Below are 13,321 nucleotides of genomic sequence, written 5' to 3'. Positions count from 1 at the left end.
ACTTACATACGGGGGATGCTGCTGGAGTGACAGTCCTTGGCCGGATATAAATCCGGGTCGTTTCGGTAACGTAGAACCGACTGTCGATATTTTATTGCTCTTTGTTATCGGTAATAAAATTATTTGCCTTTTTAACATATATATTTATTTTGCAAAGCCTATATGTCACCTTCTTCTGTTGCAAACAAATTTATATAATTTTAAAAAAACATTATTTGTAGGGGATTTATATACATACTTAATTAGCACACAAAATTATATATTTACTGAGAATACATAAATTAAACTCGTTTCTATACGAATACTGCTTTTTTCCATTGATAAAGAAAGAGAATCTATTTTTATTTATCATAATTTATATAATATAATTGCTTTAACTCATCATTTGTGCTCTTTTCACAAATGCCTCAAAAATTCCATACGCTAACAAAGTAAACGATCCGACAACATCATTTATATTCGCTGCAACAACGAATTTTTTGCTGTGGATTGACGCGCTCATTCAGTGAAAATTTGCACGAGTTTTTTAACAAATATCTCTATTAAAATACGATAAAATTCATCAAATTGAACAAACTATAAAACAAAAGTAATCACACCAGAAAGTTAAAAATTTTCAGCGGAAATATGGTAAGTTTTTGTGATTCAAGTTTGCAAAAGTTCTGCCGCTGGTGACGTCGTAAGGAAGTCATTAAAAATGGCGTGTAATTCATAGCGAATTGATTTGTCACAAGAAATTTAGCTTTTTAAAGACTTAACTTAAACTTAAAGATTGCACTATAATTTATATTTTCTTTATAAAAAGAGGTTTTACATTGTATTAAAGATATACTAAATTTTCATGGGTTCGCAAGTGCAGTGTGTGAATTCTAGTGTGTATACCAAAACTTCGGGCTGAGCGAAGTTAACAATTGCGGCCGCGATACGCGGTTGACCGAATAAAAAGATACCGGGTGTTGTGTTTGCCCCCTCACCTGTGTACCAAGTATGCAGTTTTAACCTTGGAGAATTTTCGCTAAGCACACAAACGTATTTACTTTGGTATGCGATTGTGTGTAGATATTGTAAAACTTTATTGCTTCTACATTTTTAAGTGTATCCCTTTTTGTTTGACAATTGTTTCATCGCTATTTTTATGTCTAATACATATACATGGTGTATGTCTATTGATTTCCAGGGATCCAACGAACGAGAGCCACGCTCTTCAGAGTCACGTTCAGATGATCCACTAAATGACGGAATGATTCCAGCTAAGAAATCTCGCTCAGATTCGGGTAAGTGCATTTAAACATTTCGAATATGAAAGTAGTATATTATTTTTATATAGTGAAATTTATCAAACTATAAATGAATGAAAAAAATATATATATATATCTAAATGTGTATATGTTTGTGCGTTGCGAAAATGATACGAGGGTGTTGTGTATGTTGCGGTTTGCTTGATTTTACTACCAAACTATTTTCCAGTATTTATATGCTTGTGTTTTATTGTATTGAGTATTATTAGTTCATTAGCAGCGTTATGCGTGTGGATTAAAAAATTGTTAGGTAAAATAATGCAAAATGCCAACATAAAAATATGGTAGTGAGGCGACAACTCCGACCTAATTTTAGACTGGCTGAATTTGTATAGCTTTCTGTTAGCAACAAAATCGATCTTTATCACAGTTACATACTTACACATCCTCTTTTCCAGCAAACAACTGAATTTAACTAAATAATCGGTTTTGTTCTTTTCTGTTCTGCTTAAGTAATTGCAGACCTTTAACGCATGTGATGATGTCAGGGTCAGGTGAGACTTGCACTTCCTCTTATGCTTGCCGTGTAAGCTAACGCCTATTTAAAGAAAAAAGAAAAGCACTGCTAGAGTTGAGATAAAATTAAAAAGAAATAGGTATAAAATGCGCTGGGAAGCAGCCAATAAACAAGTTACTTGAAATATTTAATGCTAAGTTAAAAAAAGATATCGTGATATTGGTTTAAACAAAAACTGGCGAACTGCTGTAGCATTTTCAAAACAAGAATGCCAATGCATAATTCAGAAACCAAATCTTACAGCTGGATATGTGGCTATGAAAGAAATAATAACACAATAAATGTGAAAAGAACAAGCGGGTTAATGTTTATGGTAAAAATTAGTAAATATGTGGAATAAAAATCTACATGCAAGTAAAAGATATGTATTATTTACCAACGAGGTCATCAAGTTAGACTAACGGGGTGGTGGTGTTGGCTGTTGTGTGGCGCCGCCATGTGTCTAGCTCTCCGCTTGATGTATGTCTTTTTTGCAAAGTTTCTGATGTTATAGAACTAATAACGCATATTGATTCTCTCTTCTTCTCTCTTTTCTTTTTTTATTTCTTTTTTTTTCGTAAGTATATTTTTTAGTTGAATTTCTCTGCCTCTGATTCCATATTCAACCGGTGCCATTCGCCTTCCAACTGCAAACTCATCTTCCTGACTGCACTGAAATCAACTTCAAAATTGAAACAGCGTCATCATTGGAGTTAAGCGTTATTACGAATTCTCACAGGCTATTAAAATTTTAAAATTTAGTATGTTTGGTTAGGGCTGTTTTAAATCGGCGGATGGATAAGAAACTTATAGCACGGAAAGGATAAATGCAATGAATTGCAAACTAGCTAAAGTATACAACATACTAAGGCTTTAAAATAATCAACGCTAATTCATGTATTAGTAAATTTTGTAGGGTCGTTCTTTAAACTTGCGAGAGTAAAACGTTTAAGGAAAGGTTAAAAGCATCGGGAGTTAGTCTGTGGAGACCAGTGCCTATTGCAAATGATGTATCGTCTGAAATAACGTTTCATATGTATAATGCATGTATTAAAAATATTAAGAAGTTTTTGGCTGTGCTAGAGATTAAACATCACTGCTACAATCAAGTTGAAAAAAAATGTTGGTTACCTAACTTCGGTACTAATCGAAACAGATTTTCCTCATTTTCAATACAAAGAAACCGATTGCACATTAAAATATATAAAGTTTCTTATTTTCCATTTCTCCCATCTCACATTGTGCTTATTGAAAATAACCATTCTAAATTGGCAAAACCTTGAACGCTCTTTCCTTAAAAACTTGAAGATTTTTTTTCATTACCAACAGAACATAGAAACAAATTATACATATAGTACATGAAAAAGAAAACATGCAAATATCTCGAAATTCCTTAATTTTTTTCACTGTTGCTCTCTTATTATCTTTTCAGCGGATTTTATTTCTTTTTTTATTTTTTCTCTTTTATTAAACGTGCCCTTGAAGTGATTCAAACCACACTCACCCACTCCTCACAGTGACAATGTAGAAATGTGTCCAATAAAAACGTTTAAGCCAATTGCGCTAGCATCATCAAATGTTGGAGAGGGCAAAGAGATTTTTGAGATGAAATAAGGTCGCTTCATTAATTCTATTTCTATATTTCTGTACTAGTAAACTATACGGATCGCTGAAAGGGGATTTATGAGCGTGTTTATAAAAAGGAAAAGCTGTTGTTGCAAAACAAGAAGAAAATTAAGTGAAATTATCATAAACTCAATTTACAAGCTAGGTTTTATTTAACAAAATAAAAATCAAAATATAGGATCGGTGAAAATCGAAACTGAAAGAAAATATTGCATTATTATGAAAATATTCAATTTGTTTACGAAACCTCATTAAAAAAAGGTTGGAAAGAAGTTTTGTGAAATCACTAGACATTTTTTTTTAGAAATTCCAGTTCGTTGTCTGTTCAGTTTCGTGATTTTGGCGTGGGCATGCGTGCACTTGGGTTACTTTCAGCCTCCACTAGTGCCACTCATTTTTTACATCATTTGTATGTTGGTAAAGTTGAATTTCATCGGCTTTTTGTGTCATACCGGACATCTTATCACAGCAAAGTGTTTCAGCAAGCCCATACCTACGCTCGCATCCAGGAAATCTACGCGTAAATCCCCTTTCCGTGTTTCTTTCTTATTACATGTTTCATATAGTGTTAATACAAAAACTCAATTGTTCACGTATTTTGGATTTATACAGATTACTACGTATTTTATTTTAATTTTTTTTAATGTTTGGGTGCTTTTTTTCTTTCATTCTTACATTTTACAGCTTTTCTGAAAAATAAACCAAAAATGACATACAATGAATGAAATGTATTAAGTCGCCAATATAAACAATTACTTAACGTGCGCAACATAAAGTATAAAAAAGTATGCGCGTTAAGCAAATGAAATTCTGCTACTGCCACTAGCCTGATAATTGTAAGTTCTACCACTTTGCTACGAACAACAACCTAATAATGAAAATCAAACAACATTAGTATGAATGCTTGAGAATGAAAAAAAGAAATCGAAAAAAATATATATTGGCACAAAAGCCACAAGTAGAAAACATATTAAATAAATCCACCTGTTGCCGTGCGGTGGTGCGGTGTCGTTGGCCAATTTAAAAATATCCACAATGATTTTCGCCCAAATTAGCAACTACCAAAACCTGATAGACTGTTACGAATGTTGCAGCGAAAGTGAAACTTGAAACCTCACTCAACGAACGCACTACGCTCGGTAAAGCAGATGCGCGCGCGCGCAGAGAAGATGATTTCGCTTAGGAAGAGTGAAAACGTGTTGTTTATTAATGTTTTTTCTTTTTGTCTTTATCTTTCTTGCAGGCGTCGAATTCTCTTTTTTCGATACAAAACAATAAAATAAAAATTTAAATAAATAAGGTGTGTGAGTAGTCAACAAGTGAGTGTAATGGCCTATAGAGGCTGTGATTTTCAAACAAAAATGGAGGATAAGATGAAGTAGAAAATCTTATTAGAAAGTGCTTCAGCTGATTAAGCAGACATCATTAGGTGTGTTCATGTAACTTCAGTTCAGTAACTTAATTTCCGAGATTTCTCTCTCCAAGAGAAAAATATCAAAAAAAGTACATGAATGCAAACCAGTAACAATTTGGAAGTTTGACGAACAGCTGATTAAATTGTTGGCAGGAAAAATCACAAAAATAAATTTTTTTTTTTCATTTCAGCTACCTTGTATTAAATTAAAATAATAGCAAATAAAATGGAAAATAACGAGCTTCGGAATCATATGATTTCATTCCACATAAATTTGTTCAATTTTATCATCGTTTTCAGATGAAGAACATTCCTCTGGCTATTGCAATTCCCAAATCTTAACTCGTGTTTATTTTTAATTTGCGATCAGCTTTTTTTCTCACTTGCAAATTCTTACAAGTAAAAATTTATGCCGTAAACACTTGCAACTTCCCCTCAAAATGAAATGGGTACATGAACACCAAAACGTGATAATTTGTAACAATTGTTACAAACTATTTGCTTCATGAACAGACTTATTGTTTTATCAAACATAGAAAAAAATATTTTATTAAAGTCATTTTAAACGAAAAACATTTATATTGGGACAATAATGTCGACATGAACACGATTTAGGGTCAAGAACTATCGCTTCTGCTACAGTCCCCTTGAAAGTTGTAAGCTTTAAAAAAATTAAGGAAAATTAGTTCAGAATTTCATTTAAGCTTAACATATAACAAGAACGCTATACAGTACATCCGAAGTTGTTGCTCGAACGAAACGAGCAGAAGCGAGCGGCATTTGATATATCCATGTGAGAGAGAAGAAGTAATGGTATAAAAAAATTTAGCAGAAAGGACGGATCCGTATTTATATTTATTCCGCCAAGTGCTAGCACTTCTGCTACAATCATCTCGAGAGTTTTAAGCTGAAAAAAATAATAACGGGAAATTTGTTCAGAATTTCACTTAATCTTAAAATTAACATATAAAAAGAACATACATAATGCAGGAAAAAAATTTAGAAGAAAGAACGGATCCGCTAAGTGTTCTCACTTCATTGCATTTGACAGTGAGAATAAAATATTCCTGCAGTGGCTTTTTCGAGCCATAAACGGATTGACTTATATATAGCCGATAAAAGACTATCGTGGCTACTTTGAAGTCTGAACAGAATCAATTACAACCCGCTTCAAAACATTCGATTTTGCGACTGTTTTCTATCAAACAAATTTTTTTCGTTTCCCATTTCAGTGTTACGCTCACTTATTGGCACGCATACCACTAGTAAAGAACAACGAAAAGATATAAATATACGATCGATTGAATTGACTCTTGTGATTTCCCGTCTAAAAAAAGAAAAGTGTTCTGCGCGCTTTCGCCCCTCACAAAATCCTTTCAACAACAGAAACAACATATAGCTGTTGCTCTTCTCACCAACAAACGCTATGTTGGGTACTGTAATTTGTTCGTTATTAATTATTATTCCTAATTCTAGGCAAGTCCTCGGAACCGAAAATTCCATACATTTCGCAGCCAATTTACGACCTGAAACAAACGGGCGATGTTAAATTTGGTCCGGGTACGCGCTCTGCATTACTGGGTCTGTTGGGTGGCGCTCTACCAAAGCTTAGTTCCGATCAACATGATACGGTCAGCAAAGCTAAGAAATACGCCATGGAGCAGAGTATTAAAATGGTTTTAATGAAACAGACATTGGCGCATCAACAACAGGTAAGCCATTAGTTAGATGAGTAAAGCAATTTTTTAATGAAAATTATTTTCCTCAGCAATTGGCATCACAACGCACACAGGTTCAACGACAGCAGGCACTCGCGCTCATGTGCAGGTAAGTTAAAAAGGACACGAGAATCGTCATTTGGCCGCTGTACATTTATTTGAACGTTGATGTTAATTCTGGTAAAAGCATTTGCTTGGTGAAATGGTTTTTTTCATGCTTTGGCAGTTGCCTCGAGTTAATGAGTGCCAATGGCATTTAAAGTGCTACATGTGCCTTCCATTAATAGCTGATAAGATCTGAGTTTCTTACAACGCCTTTGACGATGCGTTACCTATTTTACTACTTTTCTTATGGATTTATTTCTCTTTTGCAGGGTATATGTGGGCAGTATTTCATTTGAACTAAAAGAGGATACCATACGCGCTGCTTTTCTACCTTTTGGTCCCATTAAGTCTATAAACATGTCATGGGATCCCATCACCCAGAAGCACAAAGGTTTCGCCTTTGTTGAATACGAAATACCAGAAGGAGCACAACTGGCATTAGAACAAATGAATGGCGCACTTATGGGTGGTCGTAACATTAAAGTGGGTCGTCCTAGCAACATGCCACAAGCACAGCAGGTGATAGATGAGATACAAGAGGAAGCTAAAAGTTTCAATCGCATTTACGTTGCCTCCATACATCCGGATCTTTCGGAAGAGGATATCAAGAGTGTTTTTGAAGCATTTGGTCCAATTTTGTATTGCAAATTGGCACAGGGGACATCGCTGCATACGCACAAGGGCTACGGTTTCATTGAGTACGCCAACAAGCAGGCCATGGATGAAGCTATCGCCAGTATGAACTTATTCGATTTAGGAGGACAGTTGTTGCGGTATGTAAATCCGATATATATTATGACTGATTTGTTTTTATCAAAAGTCTAACATTGTTGTCTCTTTTTTAGAGTGGGCCGTTCGATCACACCACCGAACGCGTTGGTATGCGCTTCTACCAATTCCACAATGCCCACAGCTGCCGCTGTTGCTGCAGCCGCAGCTACCGCTAAAATACAGGCACTTGACGCCGTCGCCAGCAACGCCGTGCTTGGCCTTTCCGCAACTACTCCCGCTCTGGGCATCTCACCGCTAGCTGCCGCAGCTAAGGTGGGCACACTGCCGATCGCTGCCGCTGGCGCGTTGCATCCGCCAGGTATTGCAGTACCCACTACTACAGCCGGCGCTGCTGCATTCCTCCCTGCTGGTGTCTTCCAAGCACCAGCAGCTTTAGCACCGAATCTATTGGGTGCTGCACCCGGCATACCGAGTGTGACCACTGCAGCACCGGTAGTCGTTACACAAGCCGCACTATTAGCAACACCTACTATGGGTGCTCCCTCTATGGCTGCAATTGGTAATTTTGCCACTGGCGCTATTAGTGGGGTGTTGAGCGCTGATGCCGTCGCAAACGCAGCGGCTGCAGCTGCTGCGGCTGTCAGTGCAAATGCCGCAGCCGCCGTCGCCGCAGCGAATAATGTAACAGCATTACACAATCTGCAATCTGCCAATTCGGAGCAGCTGAAAAAGGCGCACGAGAAGGCACAACAGGAGGAATTGCAAAAGAAATTGATGGATGAAGGCGAGACGCAAACGCTACAGCAGCAGGAGAATATGTCGATCAAGGGTCAGAGTGCACGGCAACTGGTCATGCAACGGCTAATGCGACCACAGGAGTCACGAGTGATCATACTGCGCAATATGGTTGGTCCAGAGGATGTCGATGAAACGCTGCAAGAGGAAATACAAGAAGAATGCACCAAATTCGGCACTGTTAGTCGTGTGATAATCTTCAATGAAAAACAAACCGAAAACGAAGATGATGAAGAAGCCGAGATAATTGTTAAAATATTTGTGGAATTTTCAAGCGCCGTAGAGGCTGTGCGCGGACGGGATGCTTTGCACGGACGTTTCTTTGGTGGACGACGTGTCGTTGCTGAGTTATATGACCAATCACTGTTCGATCATGGTGATCTATCTGGTTAATGGAAATAATGTATGAAAAAAGGAAGAAAAAAAATACTTTGCAGAACAGAAGTAATTAACAAAAACCAAAAGCCAACATTTTAACAGTCATTTTTTGACTTGTTTGCAGCTGCGCATTTGCTTTCACTTTTAAATAGATTTAACATAAGATTTAAAATAGTTCTCTTTCATATATTTTTCGTTGGTTAGTGACTAAATGGCTACAGCTAAAGTTTCTCAAACATTATCGTTCCCACTTCCACAAATCCATTAGCAGTTGATGATGTAATTAATGTATTCGCGTTTAAAATGCAGTTATATTAAGGGAAGAAGAAGTATATTGATTTCTGTACAATTAATAAAAAATATGTTAGTATTTAATCAAAAATTAATTGTGTATTTTTGTTATTATTATGACTTTACAATGTATGTATTAAAAACTAATTTTACGAACTGAACGCCATTTAATTATGTTAAAGATTCGTAAATGAACAGCGATAGTTAAGTTCCCATTTGTGATATCGCCACATTTTCACATAGGAATTTCGCTTCGACTCGGATCTGAGATACTGCATTCTAAGCCAAAGCACTACATACTCTTGCTAAGAATGCATTGAAGATTAGTTAAAATTCAATATAAGTTTTACATTTCAATTGTCCTATCGCTTTTGTGTCCAATGGTCAAACAAATGCCGCTTCAAATCAGGCACATTTTTCGGTACAAACTCGCATTGATTGCATTCTAGCGCACAGGTAGTCAACTGTTGTATTTTTTCTTTGGTGAGCCGTTTGATGCAGCCGTCTGCTTTTAAACGTGTTGTAACATCTAAATGGGCAAAAGATTATTGTACAATATGGAAGTTGTTGTTGTAGCAGCATATATATTCTCCATACATATACGGCGATGCTGCTGAAGTGACAGTCATTGGCTGGATATAAATTCGATCATTCCGGTTACGGAAGTGCACTCACCTTGATAAGGTAAAAATAGTTCCGTGTTAAAACTAGTCCAGTGCTTCTTTGTTTTTAGGCAGTCGGAGACAAAATCCTTGGATATTACATGTAAATGCAACCGCTGCATGCTAGGCTGTGCATGAAAACCGATTTTAAAATCATCCATTACACAGCGCTTCACTTCGATAACATTTTGGGCAAGCAAATATAGCTCCTCTAGTAATGGTAAATGGCTGAGAGTTAACTGCAGAAACCATATTGAAACACTAAAAAACATAATTAGGAAAAAGTATTTCTGTATGCAAATAACTTACGTGGAATATATCCGCTATGTCGGCTTTTGGCAGCACGAGATAATGATGTTGCGCCTTTGGGTATTTATCGCGTATTACTACTGCATCTTCCGAGGATATAATACAGTTCTTAGGATCTTTTATCGCCGATACAAGGCCTGCTGCCCAACCTTTGCCAATAGAGTTTGTCATTTGTGTATCAATTAAAATAATAATTTCTATCTACATTGTGTATTTTTTACTTTTTGACAGCTGCTCACAACCGAAGAAAAATCCTCAGCTATATGTGTAATGTTGCCAGTGCAACAACTTAAAGTCGACAACTTTTAAAACCTAGACCTTCTGCATATTTTGCGCCTAATAATAGTAACATTGTTAATACCATATCCAAGGCGAATTTATTACAGGTGACAGCAAACACATATAAGTAAAACCCTACATGGATAGTAAACAATCAACTGAGCCGATATCAATTCAATTGTTTCAGGAACAGAACATAATAAAATCCGGGGATTCCCCGACCGCATTGCTCTTATGTGATGAGTGGTAAAAATAATTTGGTTACTCATTACAATTGTGTGAAACAAGGTGAAATTGAATTGGAATATATTTTTTTATTTCTTAATACAACGTATGATTTTTGTTAATTTCATAAAAAATTTAAGGTAAAAATAAATTTAAAATTTCAATTATAGATCGATGATTTATCAACGATAACACACCAATAGGTAGTGCTTTATTTTATCTACATATAGTCAGTAAATTGTTTCTCTAGAGTATGGAAGGTAAATAGCATTCACGGGTAACCACGTTGACAGAAAAGTATCTATAGCCTAAAAAAAGTATCTATTGCCAAAAGTCGCCAGATAAGTCGCTAAATCATTTTTGTCGTCAAAACTTTTTTTTTGTCGCCAAGACTCAAGCAAAAGTCGTCAGTTCTAGCGACAAAGTCGCTAAATTGGCAACACTGATTCTATCTTTTAAATTTATTTATATGGTCTCCTTTTGTGTTTAAAATAAAAAACTCTTACATTTTCTAGTATACAACCATGTGGGAATTTATTGCTGTATTTAAGTACGGTAGCTTCGCTTATCAACATATACAGGGATATTTTTGTAGTCATTGTTGGCAACACCTGCTTTGACAGCAAAAATTAAGGTTCTTTTTCTCTGTGGTTCCTGCTGTTAAACATGGCACCAACTGTAAGTGCTTGAAAAAAATCGAAATTTTTATCACTTTCGTGTTTTATATTGGAAAATAAATAAAATATAAAGTAGTTTGTGAGTTTTTTATTAGCCTTGAAACAAATTTTAATAAATAATTCCCCGGATGTTTTAAAAATTTTACGATAAAGTAATGTTGTCTTGGTCCAATTTTTGTTATCTGTGTGCAATTTCATATTAGGTACAATCACTTGGAATTAATTTATTTCTATTTTCTATTTTTCCACAGGCTAAAACAAACAAAGGCGATAAATCTGCCGCAAAGCCGGCCGAAAAGAAATCTGCACCCGCAGCTGCTACCGCTGCCAAAGGCAAAGTTGAAAAGCCAAAGGCTGAAGCTAAACCTGCTGCTGCTGCTGCCAAAAATGTGAAGAAGGCACCTGAAGCCGCCAAAGAAGTGAAGGCGGCAGCCAAACCCGCTGTTGCTAAGCCAGCACCCGCCAAGGATTCCAAGAAGGCTGCCCCAGCTGCAGCCGCACCCAAAAAGGATGCCAAGGCTGTCCCTGCCAAGGATGCGAAGAAAGTTGCACCTGCTGCTTCCGTACCAGCCAAAAAAGCCGAACCGGCTAAAGCTGTTGCCCCTGCAGCTGTTCCAGCTGAAAAGCCGAAAGCTGTTGTCAAGGCAGTTGCCAAGCCACAGCGCAAATCGGTAACAGCATCCGCTGCTGCTGCCTCTGGCAAAGTTGCAAAGAAGAATGTATTGCGTGGAAAGGGTATCAAGAAGAAGAAGGTGTCAATCCGTTTCGGTATTGACTGCACCAACATTGCCGAAGATAATATCATGGATGTTGCCGATTTTGTAAGTACTTTCGTAGAGCACGGTCGGGCCAAGTGGCTGCAATTTGGTAAACTTAATTTTTGTATTAAATTAGTTTGTAAAATACGTAGAAAGATGTATACGCCCACAAATTATTCGTCATCGAGGCTGCAAATGAGAAAGCTTCGATGATAGCTCCAAATGTGGTAGAGTGACTTCCATAACAATTAAGCCATTATGACCTAGGCTACTGGCCATGTCACTTGGCCTAACAATTATGGATACACTGATAGCGTGCTGTTAAAATTTTAGCTTCCTGCGACATAAGGTTCTACACGAACCGTTTTTTGGTTGCTTTTTTTACCATCAAGATCCACATATCCCCAAATCGTTTGGGGGTTGCTGTTCGAGACGGGACTCTGGGTGCTGTACAACGGGGTAGCCTCTGATCGTCAGAACCTGGTCTGGCCAGTGGTGCAACCGTCTGTAAACAGTGCCAAGTCGTGCTATGTCTACCGCCCAGTGGTGGGTCCCGGGCTGTTATGCATGCAACCGCATGTGCACAGGCCAAAACCCATAGTGCGCCCTGCGTATGCGTGTCGAATTTTCGTACGTTGCAGGCTTCTTAGCGGATCATTTTCTTGGCGTAGGAAGCTAAAAAGTAGCAGCGTCGCGAATCGCAGGGTGCACAGGTAATTATGCAGATGTAATTTTTAGTATTATAAGTTAAGGTGTATAATGCCACGTTCGATTTGTCGTCAGAGAGTGAAACTTCGGTTGCGTCGCTCTGAAGGCAGTGTACTCAGTGGCAAAGTAAAAATTCACACTCTTCTATTTTTGGTCGCAAAATGACTTGCCTGGTTCTGTGGCTTAACACTGCAAGAGACACTCGTAGCTTAGTCTATAAAAGTTTTCTTCACTTTGGGTTTTTGTAAATATATTCAATAATTTCACATTTAATCCTCAGGAAAAGTACGTTAAGGCACGTCTAAAGGTCAACGGCAAAGTGAACAATCTTGGCAACAATGTCACATTCGAACGTTTGAAGATGAAATTGTACGTGAATTCGGATGTGCACTTCTCCAAGGCTTACCTGAAGTACTTGACGAAACGTTACTTGAAGAAGAACAGTCTGCGTGATTGGATCCGTGTCGTGTCTAACGACAAGGATTCATATGAACTTCGGTACTTCAGAATTAGCTCCAACGATGATGAAGATGAGGATGCCGAGTAGACAAAAATTTTTTTATAATGTTCTTAACAAAATAAATTTAAAAAGTGAAAAGAAATAAATAACAGCACAAATTGATTTTGTGCGAAAGCAATACATTTTTGCGACTTGACAAGCCGCATTTTGAATATTTTTCAGGCAACTATGCTGTTGTAATGGCATTGTCATTCACCAAGACGGTTTGGAGAATGCTCTTATAGATACAGGCCCTTATTATGAGCAACATTCGATCCTCGACTGTAGTCGAAAGTGCTGATCGAACGAATTTTCATTTGGTATTATGGTGCTCATTCGTTGAAGAATAGG

General features: G+C 37.1%; 3 protein-coding genes across 5 annotated transcripts; 2 read left to right on the top strand and 1 right to left on the bottom strand.

The window, feature by feature from the left end:
• The first annotated feature begins 463 nt into the window (after positions 1–463).
• Positions 464–8,948, top strand: LOC128859015 (poly(U)-binding-splicing factor half pint). Of its 2 annotated transcripts, none has more exons than XM_054095675.1 (6): positions 464–630; positions 1,178–1,274; positions 6,311–6,546; positions 6,603–6,661; positions 6,927–7,430; positions 7,503–8,948. In XM_054095675.1, the coding sequence occupies exons 1-6, from the start codon at positions 628–630 to the stop codon at positions 8,575–8,577; spliced, it is 1,974 nt and encodes a 657-aa protein (XP_053951650.1). In that variant the 5' UTR covers positions 464–627; the 3' UTR covers positions 8,578–8,948. The 2 variants fall into 2 exon arrangements, with proteins under 2 accessions (XP_053951650.1, XP_053951651.1); XM_054095676.1 differs by lacking the exon at positions 464–630 and adding an exon at positions 853–1,041.
• Positions 8,927–10,357, bottom strand: LOC128859016 (aprataxin-like protein). 2 transcript variants are annotated; one of them, XM_054095677.1, is made up of 3 exons: positions 9,825–10,263; positions 9,529–9,754; positions 8,927–9,382 (listed from the first exon to the last, which is right to left on the bottom strand). In XM_054095677.1, the coding sequence occupies exons 1-3, from the start codon at positions 9,993–9,995 to the stop codon at positions 9,216–9,218; spliced, it is 564 nt and encodes a 187-aa protein (XP_053951652.1). In that variant the 5' UTR covers positions 9,996–10,263; the 3' UTR covers positions 8,927–9,215. The 2 variants fall into 2 exon arrangements, with proteins under 2 accessions (XP_053951652.1, XP_053951653.1); XM_054095678.1 differs by having other exon boundaries at positions 9,374–9,463; positions 9,825–10,357.
• A 542-nt stretch (positions 10,358–10,899) lies between these two features.
• Positions 10,900–13,111, top strand: LOC128859014 (60S ribosomal protein L22). The gene is made up of 3 exons (XM_054095674.1): positions 10,900–11,006; positions 11,257–11,826; positions 12,752–13,111. The coding sequence occupies exons 1-3, from the start codon at positions 10,995–10,997 to the stop codon at positions 13,016–13,018; spliced, it is 849 nt and encodes a 282-aa protein (XP_053951649.1). The 5' UTR covers positions 10,900–10,994; the 3' UTR covers positions 13,019–13,111.
• Positions 13,112–13,321: the final 210 nt, after the last annotated feature.

Source organism: Anastrepha ludens, chromosome 3 (genome assembly GCF_028408465.1).
Source record: "Anastrepha ludens isolate Willacy chromosome 3, idAnaLude1.1, whole genome shotgun sequence".
NCBI lineage: Eukaryota > Metazoa > Arthropoda > Insecta > Diptera > Tephritidae > Anastrepha > Anastrepha ludens.
Note: the sequence above shows the minus strand (reverse complement) of the source record. Positions and strands in the feature narration are given on the sequence as shown.

What these genes read in the sequence shown, in the direction of transcription:
- LOC128859014 (XM_054095674.1), top strand. An exon ending in TCATGGATGTTGCCGATTTT is followed by an intron (nt 11,827 to 12,751) that starts GTAAGTACTTTC and finishes TTTAATCCTCAG; the next exon opens with GAAAAGTACGTTAAGGCACG.
- LOC128859016 (XM_054095677.1), bottom strand. Translation starts at nt 9,995, where the DNA reads ATGACAAACTCTATTGGCAAAGGTTGGGCAGCAGGCCTTGTATCGGCG. An exon ending in ACATAGCGGATATATTCCAC is followed by an intron (nt 9,755 to 9,824) that starts GTAAGTTATTTG and finishes TGGTTTCTGCAG; the next exon opens with TTAACTCTCAGCCATTTACC. An exon ending in ACTATTTTTACCTTATCAAG is followed by an intron (nt 9,383 to 9,528) that starts GTGAGTGCACTT and finishes TTGCCCATTTAG; the next exon opens with ATGTTACAACACGTTTAAAA.
- LOC128859015 (XM_054095675.1), top strand. An exon ending in CATTGGCGCATCAACAACAG is followed by an intron (nt 6,547 to 6,602) that starts GTAAGCCATTAG and finishes TATTTTCCTCAG; the next exon opens with CAATTGGCATCACAACGCAC. An exon ending in TTAGGAGGACAGTTGTTGCG is followed by an intron (nt 7,431 to 7,502) that starts GTATGTAAATCC and finishes TCTCTTTTTTAG; the next exon opens with AGTGGGCCGTTCGATCACAC.